This window comes from Penaeus vannamei, chromosome 9, assembly GCF_042767895.1.
Source record: "Penaeus vannamei isolate JL-2024 chromosome 9, ASM4276789v1, whole genome shotgun sequence".
In the NCBI taxonomy this organism is placed as follows: Eukaryota; Metazoa; Arthropoda; class Malacostraca; order Decapoda; family Penaeidae; genus Penaeus; species Penaeus vannamei.
This window is the reverse complement of record NC_091557.1, coordinates 24,844,731-24,854,730: the sequence shown is the minus strand read 5'-3', so window position 1 is coordinate 24,854,730 and position 10,000 is coordinate 24,844,731. Positions and strand designations below refer to the sequence as shown.

General features: G+C 59.4%; 3 protein-coding genes across 3 annotated transcripts in view; all 3 read left to right on the top strand.

Annotated features, from left to right (window-relative positions):
- Positions 1–2,741, top strand: part of LOC138862561 (proteoglycan 4-like) — an 8,381-nt gene extending 5,640 nt beyond the window's left edge. Inside the window, exons 10-15 of the mRNA XM_070124970.1 lie at positions 1–78; positions 147–329; positions 393–569; positions 729–1,001; positions 1,353–2,018; positions 2,082–2,741. The exon at positions 1–78 is cut by the window's left edge and continues 9 nt beyond it. Of these exons, the coding sequence (XP_069981071.1) occupies positions 1–78; positions 147–329; positions 393–569; positions 729–1,001; positions 1,353–2,018; positions 2,082–2,741 (2,037 nt within the window). The remainder of the gene's footprint in view (positions 79–146; positions 330–392; positions 570–728; positions 1,002–1,352; positions 2,019–2,081) is intronic.
- Positions 2,742–2,780: 39 nt separating this feature from the next.
- LOC138862560 (enolase-phosphatase E1-like) lies at positions 2,781–8,002 on the top strand. Its single transcript, XM_070124969.1, has 14 exons — positions 2,781–2,876; positions 3,045–3,077; positions 3,453–3,893; positions 3,939–4,334; positions 4,404–4,514; positions 4,650–4,880; positions 5,040–5,187; positions 5,232–5,365; positions 5,450–5,710; positions 5,756–6,643; positions 6,755–6,835; positions 6,995–7,376; positions 7,429–7,628; positions 7,673–8,002. The coding sequence occupies exons 1-14, from the start codon at positions 2,781–2,783 to the stop codon at positions 8,000–8,002; spliced, it is 3,732 nt and encodes a 1,243-aa protein (XP_069981070.1).
- A 51-nt stretch (positions 8,003–8,053) lies between these two features.
- Positions 8,054–9,695, top strand: LOC138862559 (uncharacterized). The gene is made up of 5 exons (XM_070124968.1): positions 8,054–8,590; positions 8,654–8,826; positions 9,044–9,161; positions 9,225–9,368; positions 9,540–9,695. Exons 1-5 carry the CDS (start codon positions 8,054–8,056, stop codon positions 9,693–9,695), a joined length of 1,128 nt encoding a protein of 375 aa, XP_069981069.1.
- The last annotated feature ends 305 nt before the right edge of the window (positions 9,696–10,000 follow it).

Sequence of the window (10,000 nt, the reverse complement as noted above, 5' to 3'; positions counted from 1 at the left end):
GAGACCCCGGAGGAGGAGGACAACTCCGAGGTGATCACTCAGCAGGATGCTGTAGAGACCCCGGAGGACAACTCCAAGGTGGTCACTCGGCAGGAAACATTGTTGCAGAGACCACGGGGAACAACTCCGAGGTGGTCACTCGGCAGGATGCTGCAGTGACCCCGGAGGACAACTCTGAGGTGGTCACTTGGCATGATGCTGCAGAGACCCCGGAGGAGGAGGACAACTCCGAGGTGATCACTCAGCAGGATGCTGTAGAGACCCCGGAGGACAACTCCGAGGTGGTCACTCGGCAGGATGCTGCAGAGACCCCGGAGGACAACTCCGAGGTGGTCACTCGGCAGGATGCTGCAGAGACCCCAAAGGACAACTCCGAGGTGGTCACTCGGCAGGATGCTGCAGAGACCCCGGAGGACAACTCCGAGGTGGTCACTCGGCAGGATGCTGCAGAGACCCCAAAGGACAACTCAGAGGTGGTCACTCGGCAGGATGCTGCAGAGACCCCAAAGGACAACTCCAAGGTAGTCACTCGGCAGGATGCTGCAGAGACCCCGGAGGACAACTCCAAGGTGGTCACTCGGCAGGATGCTGCAGAGACCCCAAAGGACAACTCCGAGGTGGTCACTCGGCAGGATGCTGCAGTGACCCCGGAGGACAACTCCAAGGTGATCACTCGGCAGGATGCTGCAGAGACCCCGGAGGACAACTCCGAGGTGGTCACTCGACAGGATGCTGCAGAGACCCCGGAGGACAACTCCGAGGTGGTCACTCGGCAGGATGCTGCAGAGACCCCAAAGGACTACTCCGAGGTGGTCACTCGGCAGGATGCTGCAGAGACCCCGGAGGACAACTCCAAGGTGGTCACTCGGCAGGATGCTGCAGAGACCCCAAAGGACAACTCAGAGGTGGTCACTCGGCAGGATGCTGCAGAGACCCCAAAGGACAACTCCAAGGTGGTCACTCGGCAGGATGCTGAAGAGACCCCGGAGGACAACTCCAAGGTGGTCACTCGGCAGGATGCTGCAGAGACCCCAAAGGACAACTCCGAGGTGGTCACTCGGCAGGATGCTGCAGTGACCCCGGAGGACAACTCCAAGGTGATCACTCGGCAGGATGCTGCAGAGACCCCGGAGGACAACTCCAAGGTGATCACTCGGCAGGATGCTGCAGAGACCCCGGAGGACAACTCCGAGGTGGTCACTCGGTAGGATGCTGCAGAGACCCCAAAGGACAACTCCGAGGTGGTCACTCGGCAGGATGCTGCAGTGACCCCGGAGGACAACTCCAAGGTGATCACTCCGTAGGATGCTGCAGTGACCCCGGAGGACAACTCCAAGGTGATCACTCGGTAGGATGCTGCAGTGACCCCGGAGGACAACTCCAAGATGGTCACTCGGCAGGATGCTGCAGAGACCCCGGAGGACAACTCCGAGGTGGTCACTCGACAGGATGCTCCAGTGACCCCGGAGGACAACTCCGAGGTGATCACTCGGCAGGATGCTCCAGTGACCCCGGAGGACAACTCCGAGGTGATCACTCGGCAGGATGGTGCAGAGACCCCGGAGGACAATTCCGAGGTGGTCACTCGGCAGGATGCTGCAAAGACCCCTGAGGACAACTCCGAGGTGATCACTCGGCAGGATGCTGCAGAGACCCTGGAGGAGGACAACTCCGAGGTGGTCACTCGGCAGGCTGCTGCAGAGACCCCAGAGGACAACTCCGAGGTGATCACTCGGCAGGATGCTGCAGAGACCCCGGAGGAGGAGGACAACTCCGAGGTGATCACTCAGCAGGATGCTGTAGAGACCCCGGAGGACAACTCCAAGGTGGTCACTCGGCAGGATGTTGCAGAGACCACGGGGAACAACTCCGAGGTGGTCACTCGGCAGGATGCTGCAGTGACCCCGGAGGACAACTCCGAGGTGGCCATTCGGCAGGATGTTCCAGAGACACCGGAGGAGGACTCCGAGGTGGTCACCCGGCAGGCTGCTGAAGAGACCATGGAGGACAACTCCGAGGTGGTCACTCGGCAGGATGCTACAGAGACCCCGGAGGACAATACCGAGTTGGTCACTCGGTAGGATGGTGCAGAGACCCTGGAGGACAACTCCGAGGTGATCACTCGGCAGGATGCTGAAGAGACCCCGGAGGACAACTCCGAGGTGATCACTCGGCAGGGTGCTGCAGAGACCCCGGAGGAGGAGGACAACTCCGAGGAGATCACTCAGCAAGATGCTGTAGAGACCCCGGAGGACAACTCCAAGGTGGTCACTCGGCAGGATGTTGCAGAGACCGCGGGGAACAACTCCGAGGTGGTCACTCGGCAGGATGCTGCAGAGACCCCGGAGGAGGAGAACAACTCAGAGGTGATCACTCGGCAGGATGCTTCAGAGACCCCGAAGGAGGAGAACAACTCAGAGGTGATCACTCGGCAGGATGCTGCAGAGACCCCGGAGGAGCAGGAAAACTCCAAGGTGATCACTCGGCAGGATGCTTCAGAGACCCCGAAGGAGGAGAACAACTCAGAGGTGATCACTCGGCAGGATGCTGCAGAGACCCCGGAGGAGCAGGAAAACTCCAAGGTGATCACTCGGCAGGATGCTGCAGAGACACAGGAGGACAACTCCGAGGTGCTGCAGGATACAGCAGTGATCCCGGAAGAGGAGGACAACTCCGAGGTGATCACTCGGCAGGATGCTGCAGAGACACAGGAGGACAACTCCGAGGTGATCACTCGGTAGGATGCTGCAGTGATCCCGGAGGAGGAGGACAACTCCGAGATGATCACTCGGCAGGATGCTGCAGAGACCCCGGAGGACAACTCCGAGGTAATCACTCGGCAGGATGCTGCAGAGACACAGGAGGACAACTCCGAGGTGATCACTCGGTAGGATGCTGCAGTGATCCCGGAGGAGGAGGACAACTCCGAGATGATCACTCGGCAGGATGCTGCAGAGACCCCGGAGGAGGACAACTCCGAGGTGGTCACTCAGCAGGATGCTGCAGAGACACAGGAGGACAACTCCGAGGTGATCACTCGGCAGGATGCTGCAGAGACACAGGAGGACAACTCCGAGGTGATCACTCGGTAGGATGCTGCAGTGATCCCGGAGGAGGAGGACAACTCCGAGATGATCACTCGGCAGGATGCTGCAGAGACCCCGGAGGAGGAGGACAACTCCGAGGTGGTCACTCAGCAGGATGCTGCAGAGACACAGGAGGACAACTCCGAGGTGATCACTCGGCAGGATGCTGCAGAGACCCCGGAGGAGGAGGACAACTCCGAGATGATCACTCGGCAGGATGGTGCAGAGACCCCGGAGGAGGAGGACAACTCCGAGATGATCACTCGGCAGGATGCTGCAGAGACCCCGGAGGACAACTCCGAGGTGATCACTCGGCAGGATGCTGCAGAGACCCCAGAGGACAACTCCGAGGTGATCACTCGGCAGGATGCTGCAGTGATCCCGGAGGAGGAGGACAACTCCGAGATGATCACACGGCAGGATGGTGCAGAAACCCCGGAGGAGGAGGACAACTCCGAGGTGGTCACTCAGCAGGATGCTGCAGAGACACAGGAGGACAACTCCGAGGTGCTGCAGGATGCAGCAGTGATCCCGGAGGAGGAGAACAACTCAGAGGTGATACCTCGGCAGGATACTGCAATGACCCCGGAGAATAACTCCGAGGTGGTCACTCGGCAGGATGCTGCAGAGACACCGGAGGACAACTCCGAGGTGATCACTCGGCAGGATGCAGCAGTGATCCCGAAGGAGGACAACTCCGAGTTGATCACTCGGCAGGATGCTGCAGAGACCCCGGAGGAGGAGGACAACTCCGAGGTGATCACTCGGCAGGATGCTGCAGAGACCCCGGAGGACAACTCCGATGTGGTCACTCGGCAGGATGCTCCAATGACCCCGGAGAACAACTTCTAGGTGTTCACTCTGCAGGATGCTGCAGAGACCCCGGAGGACAACTTCGAGGTGGTCACTCGGCAGGATGCTGCACAGACCCCGGAGGACAACTCCGAAGTGATCACTCGGCAGGATGCAGCAGTGATCCCGGAGGAGGAGGACAACTCCGAGGTGATCACTCGGCAGGATGCTGTGGAGACCCCGGAGGACAACTCCGATGTGGTCACTCGGCAGGATGCTGCAGAGACCCCGGAGGACAACTCCGAGGTGATCACACGGCAGGATGTTGCAGAGACCCCGGAGGAGGAGGACAACTCCGAGGTGATCATTCGACAGGATGCTGTGGAGACCCCGGAGGACAACTCCGATGTGGTCACTCGGCAGGATGCTGCAGAGACCCCGGAGGACAACTCCGAGGTGATCACTCGGCAGGATGTTGCAGAGACCCCGGAGGAGGAGGACAACTCCGAGGTGATCACTCGGCAGGATGCTGCAGAGACTCCGGAGGACAACTCCGAGGTGATCACACGGCAGGATGTTGCAGAGACCCCGGAGGAGGAGGACAACTCCGAGGTGGTCACTCGGCAGGATGCTGCAGTGACCCCGGAGGACAACTCCGAGGGGGTCACTCGGCAGGATGCTACAGAGACCCCGGAGGACAACTCCGAGGTGGTCACTCGGCAGGATGCTGCAGTGACCCCGGAGGACAACTCCGAGGTGATCACTCGGCAGGATGCTGCAGAGACTCCGGAGGACAACTCCGAGGTGATCACACGGCAGGATGTTGCAGAGACCCCGGAGGAGGAGGACAACTCCGAGGTGGTCACTCGGCAGGATGCTGCAGTGACCCCGGAGGACAACTCCGAGGGGGTCACTCGGCAGGATGCTACAGAGACCCCGGAGGACAACTCCGAGGTGATCACCCGGCAGGATGGTGCAGAGACCCCGGAGGACAACTCCGAGGTGATCACTCGGTAGGATGCTGGAGAGACCCCGGAGGACAACTCCTAGGTGGTCACTCGGCAGGATGGTGCAGAGACCCCGGGGGACAACTCCGAGGTGGTCATTCGGCAGGATGCTGCAGAGACCCCGGAGGACAACTCCGAGGTGATCACTCGGTAGGATGGTGCAGAGACCCCGGAGGACAACTCCGAGGTGATCACTCGGCAGGATGGTGCAGAGACCCCGGAGGACAACTCCGAGGTGATCACTCGGCAGGATGGTGCAGAGACCCCGGAGGACAACTCCGAGGTGATCACTCGGCAGGATGGTGCAGAGACCCCGTAGAACAACTCCGAGGTGGTCACTCGGCAGGATGCTGCAGCGACCCCGGAGGACAACTCCGAGGTGGTCACTCGGCAGGATGCTGTAGAGACCCCGGAGGACAATCTGAGGTGATTACTCGGCCGGATGCTGCAGAGACCCCGGAGGAGGAGGACAACTCCGAGGTGGTCACTCGGCAGGATGCTGCAGAGACCCCAGAGGACAACTCCGAGGTGATCACTCAGCAGGATGCTGCAGTGATCCCGGAGGAGGAGGACAACTCCGAGGTGGTCACTCGGAAGGATGCTGCAGAGACCCCGGAGGACAACTCCGAGGTGCTGCAGGATGCAGCAGTGATCCCGGAGGAGGAGAACAACTCAGAGGTGATACCTCGGCAGGATAATGCAATGACCCCGGAGAATAACTCCGAGGTGGTCACTCGGAAGGATGGTGCAGAGACACCGGAGGACAACTCCGAGGTGATCACTCGGCAGGATGCTGTGGAGACCCCGGAGGACAACTCCGATGTGGTCACTCGGCAGGATGCTCCAATGACCCCGGAGAACAACTTCTAGGTGTTCACTCTGCAGGATGCTGCAGAGACCCCGGAGGACAACTTCGAGGTGGTCACTCGGCAGGATGCTGCACAGACCCCGGAGGACAACTCCGAAGTGATCACTCGGCAGGATGCAGCAGTGATCCCGGAGGAGGAGGACAACTCCGAGGTGATCACTCGGCAGGATGCTGTGGAGACCCCGGAGGACAACTCCGATGTGGTCACTCGGCAGGATGCTGCAGAGACCCCGGAGGACAACTCCGAGGTGATCACACGGCAGGATGTTGCAGAGACCCCGGAGGAGGAGGACAACTCCGAGGTGATCACTCGGCAGGATGCTGTGGAGACCCCGGAGGACAACTCCGATGTGGTCACTCGGCAGGATGCTGCAGAGACCCCGGAGGACAACTCCGAGGTGATCACACGGCAGGATGTTGCAGAGACCCCGGAGGAGGAGGACAACTCCGAGGTGATCACTCGGCAGGATGCTGCAGAGACTCCGGAGGACAACTCCGAGGTGATCACACGGCAGGATGTTGCAGAGACCCCGGAGGACAACTCCGATGTGGTCACTCGGCAGGATGCTGCAGAGACCCCGGAGGACAACTCCGAGGTGATCACTCGACAGGATGCTGTGGAGACCCCGGAGGACAACTCCGAGGTGATCACACGGCAGGATGTTGCAGAGACTCCGGAGGACAACTCCGATGTGGTCACTCGGCAGGATGCTGCAGAGACCCCGGAGGACAACTCCGAGGTGATCACACGGCAGGATGTTGCAGAGACCCCGGAGGAGGAGGACAACTCCGAGGTGATCACTCGACAGGATGCTGTGGAGACCCCGGAGGACAACTCCGATGTGGTCACTCGGCAGGATGCTGCAGAGACCCCGGAGGACAACTCCGAGGTGGTCACTCGGCAGGATGCTGCAGTGACCCCGGAGGACAACTCCGAGGGGGTCACTCGGCAGGATGCTACAGAGACCCCGGAGGACAACTCCGAGGTGATCACTCGGCAGGATGCTGCAGAGACCCCGGAGGACAACTCCGAGGTGATCACCCGGCAGGATGGTGCAGAGACCCCGGAGGACAACTCCGAGGTGATCACTCGGTAGGATGCTGGAGAGACCCCGGAGGACAACTCCGAGGTGATCACTCGGTAGGATGCTGGAGAGACCCCGGAGGACAACTCCGAGGTGGTCATTCGGCAGGATGCTGCAGAGACCCCGGAGGACAACTCCGAGGTGATCACTCGGTAGGATGGTGCAGAGACCCCGGAGGACAACTCCGAGGTGATCACTCGGCAGGATGGTGCAGACCCCGGAGGACAACTCCGAGGTGATCACTCGGCAGGATGGTGCAGAGACCCCGGAGGACAACTCCGAGGTGATCACTTGGCAGGATGGTGCAGAGACCCCGTAGAAAAACTCCGAGGTGGTCACTCGGCAGGATGCTGCAGCGACCCCGGAGGACAATCTGAGGTGATCACTCGGCCGGATGCTGCAGAGACCCCGGAGGAGGAGGACAACTCCGAGGTGGTCACTCGGCAGGACGGTGCAGAGACCCCGGAGGACAACTCCGAGGTGGTCACTCGGCAGGCTGCTGCACAGACCCCGGAGGACAATCTGAGGTGGTCACTCGGTAGGATGGTGCAGAGACCCCGTAGAAAACCTCCGAGGTGGTCACTCGGCAGGATGCTGTAGAGACCCCGGAGGACAATCTGAGGTGATCACTCGGCCGGATGCTGCAGAGACCCCGGAGGAGGAGGACAACTCCGAGGTGGTCACTCGGCAGGACGGTGCAGAGACCCCGGAGGACAACTCCGAGGTGGTCACTCGGCAGGATGCTGCACAGACCCCGGAGGACAATCTGAGGTGGTCACTCGGTAGGATGGTGCAGAGACCCCGGAGAACAACTCCAAGGTGGTCACTCGACAGGATGCTGCAGAGACCCTGGAGGACAACTCCGAGGTGGTCACTCGGCAGGATGCTGCAGAGACCCCGGAGGACAACTCCGATGCGGTCATTCGGCAGGATGCTGCAGTGACCCCGGAGAAGGAGGACGATTTCGAGGTAATTACTCGGCAGGATGCTGCAGAGATCCCGGAGGACAACTCCGAGGTGATCACTCGGCAGGATGCTGCAGTGACCCCGGAGGACAACTCCGAGGTGATCACTCGGCAGGATGGTGCAGAGACACCGGAGGAGGAGGACAACTCCGAGGTGATCACTCGGCAGGATGCTGTAGTGATCCCGGAGGACAACTAGATGATCACTCGGCAGGGGTCTGCAGAGATCCCGGAGGAGGACAACTCCTAGATGATCACTCGGCAGGGGTCTGCAGAGATCCCGGAGGAGGACAACTCCGAGGTGGTCACTCGGCAGGATGCTGCAGAGACACAGGAGGACAACTCCGAGGTGATCACTCGGCAGGATGCTGCAGTGATGCCGAAGGAGGAGGACAACTCCGAGGTGGTCACTCTGCAGGATGCAGCAGTGACTCCGGAGGACAACTCCGAGGTGGTCACTCGGCAGGATGCTGCAATGACCCTGGAGGACAACTCCGAGGTGATCACTCGGCAGGATGCTGCAGTGATGCCGGAGGACAACTCCGAGGTGATCACTCGGCAGGATACTGCAATGACCCTGGAGGACAACTCCGAGGTGATCACTCGGCAGGATTCTGCAGTGACTCCGGAGGACAACTCCGAGGTGGTCACTCGGCAGGATGCTGCAGTGATCCCGGAGGACAACACCGAGGTGGTCACTCGGCAGGATGCTGCAATGACCCTGGAGGACAACTCCGAGGTGATCACTCGGCAGGATGCTGCAGTGATGCCGGAGGACAACTCCGAGGTGATCATTCGGCAGGATGCTGCAGTGACCCCGGAGGACAACTCCGAGGTGATCACTCGGCAGGATTCTGCAGTGACCCCGGAGGACAACTCCGAGGTGATCACTCGGCAGGATGCTGCAGTGACCCCGAAGGACAACGATGTGATCACTCGGCAGGATGCTGCAGTGACCCCGGAGGACAACTCCGAGGTGATCACTTGGCAGATGCTGCAGTTACCCCGGAGGAAAACTCCGAGGTGATCACTCGGCAGGATGCTGCAGTGACCCCGGAGGACAACTCCGAGGTGATCACTCGGCAGGATGCTGCAGAGACCCCGGAGGACAACTCCGAGGTGGTCACTCGGCAGGATGCTGCAGTGACCCCGGAGGACAACTCCGAGGTGGTCACTCGGCAGGCTGCTGCAGTGACCCCGGAGGACAACTCCAAGGTGATCACTCGGCAGGATGCTGCAGTGACCCCGGAGGACAACTCCGAGGTGATCACTTGGCAGATGCTGCAGTTACCCCGGAGGAAAACTCCGAGGTGATCACTCGGCAGGATGCTGCAGTGACCCCGGAGGAAAACTCCGAGGTGGTCACTCGGCAGGCTGCTGCAGTGACCCCGGAGGACAACTCCGAGGTGGTCACTCGGCAGGCTGCTGCAGTGACCCCGGAGGACAACTCCGAGGTGGACACTCGGCAGGCTGCTGCAGTGACCCCGGAGGACAACTCCAAGGTGCTCACTCGGCAGGATGCTGCAGAGACCCCGGAGGAGAACTCCGAGGAGCGGAGGAAGAGGGCAAGGCGGGCAACCAGGACAAAAAGTCAGAAAGCCAAGAACTCCGAGGCAGTCTTCCACCCTCCCTCACTCCTCACTCCCTCACCCCTTCCCATCCTCCCTTCCTCTTCCCTCCCTCACCCTCCCTCACCATCCTCCCTCCCTCACTCATCTTCTCTCATCCCCACTCAGGATGCAGTGACCTCGGAGGAGAACTCCGAGGATCGGAGAAAGAGGGCAAGGCGGGCAGCCAGGAAAAAGAGGCAGAAGGCAGCCACGAAGGAAGCCAGGATCGAGGCGGCCAAAGAAGCAGGCCGAGAAGCTGGCCCTGAAGAATGTAGATTTTGAGGAAGAAGATTCGTGGGTTTATGTATATGTATATATATATATATATATATATATATATATATATATATAGAGAGAGAGAGAGAGAGAGAGAGAGAGAGAGAGAGAGAGAGAGAGAGAGATAGATATATACATAAATGTATAATATATATATATATATATATATATATATATATATATATATATATATATATATATATATATACGTATATATATATATATGTATATATATATATATATGTATATATATATATATATATATATATATATATATATATATATATATATATATATTTATATATATGTAT

Excerpts from the sequence above, each read along its gene's own strand:
- LOC138862560 (XM_070124969.1), top strand. The coding sequence starts at position 2,781 with ATGATCACTCGGCAGGATGCTGCAGAGACCCCGGAGGACAACTCCGAG. Across the intron at positions 6,836-6,994 it reads CCCCGGAGGACAACTCCGAG|GATGGTGCAGAGACCCCGGA; the intron begins GTGATCACTCGG and ends ATCACTCGGTAG. Across the intron at positions 7,629-7,672 it reads GGTGGTCACTCGGTAGGATG|GATGCTGCAGAGACCCTGGA; the intron begins GTGCAGAGACCC and ends GTCACTCGACAG.
- LOC138862559 (XM_070124968.1), top strand. The coding sequence starts at position 8,054 with ATGATCACTCGGCAGGGGTCTGCAGAGATCCCGGAGGAGGACAACTCC. Across the intron at positions 9,162-9,224 it reads CCCCGGAGGAAAACTCCGAG|GCTGCTGCAGTGACCCCGGA; the intron begins GTGGTCACTCGG and ends GTCACTCGGCAG. Across the intron at positions 9,369-9,539 it reads CCGAGGAGCGGAGGAAGAGG|GATGCAGTGACCTCGGAGGA; the intron begins GCAAGGCGGGCA and ends ATCCCCACTCAG.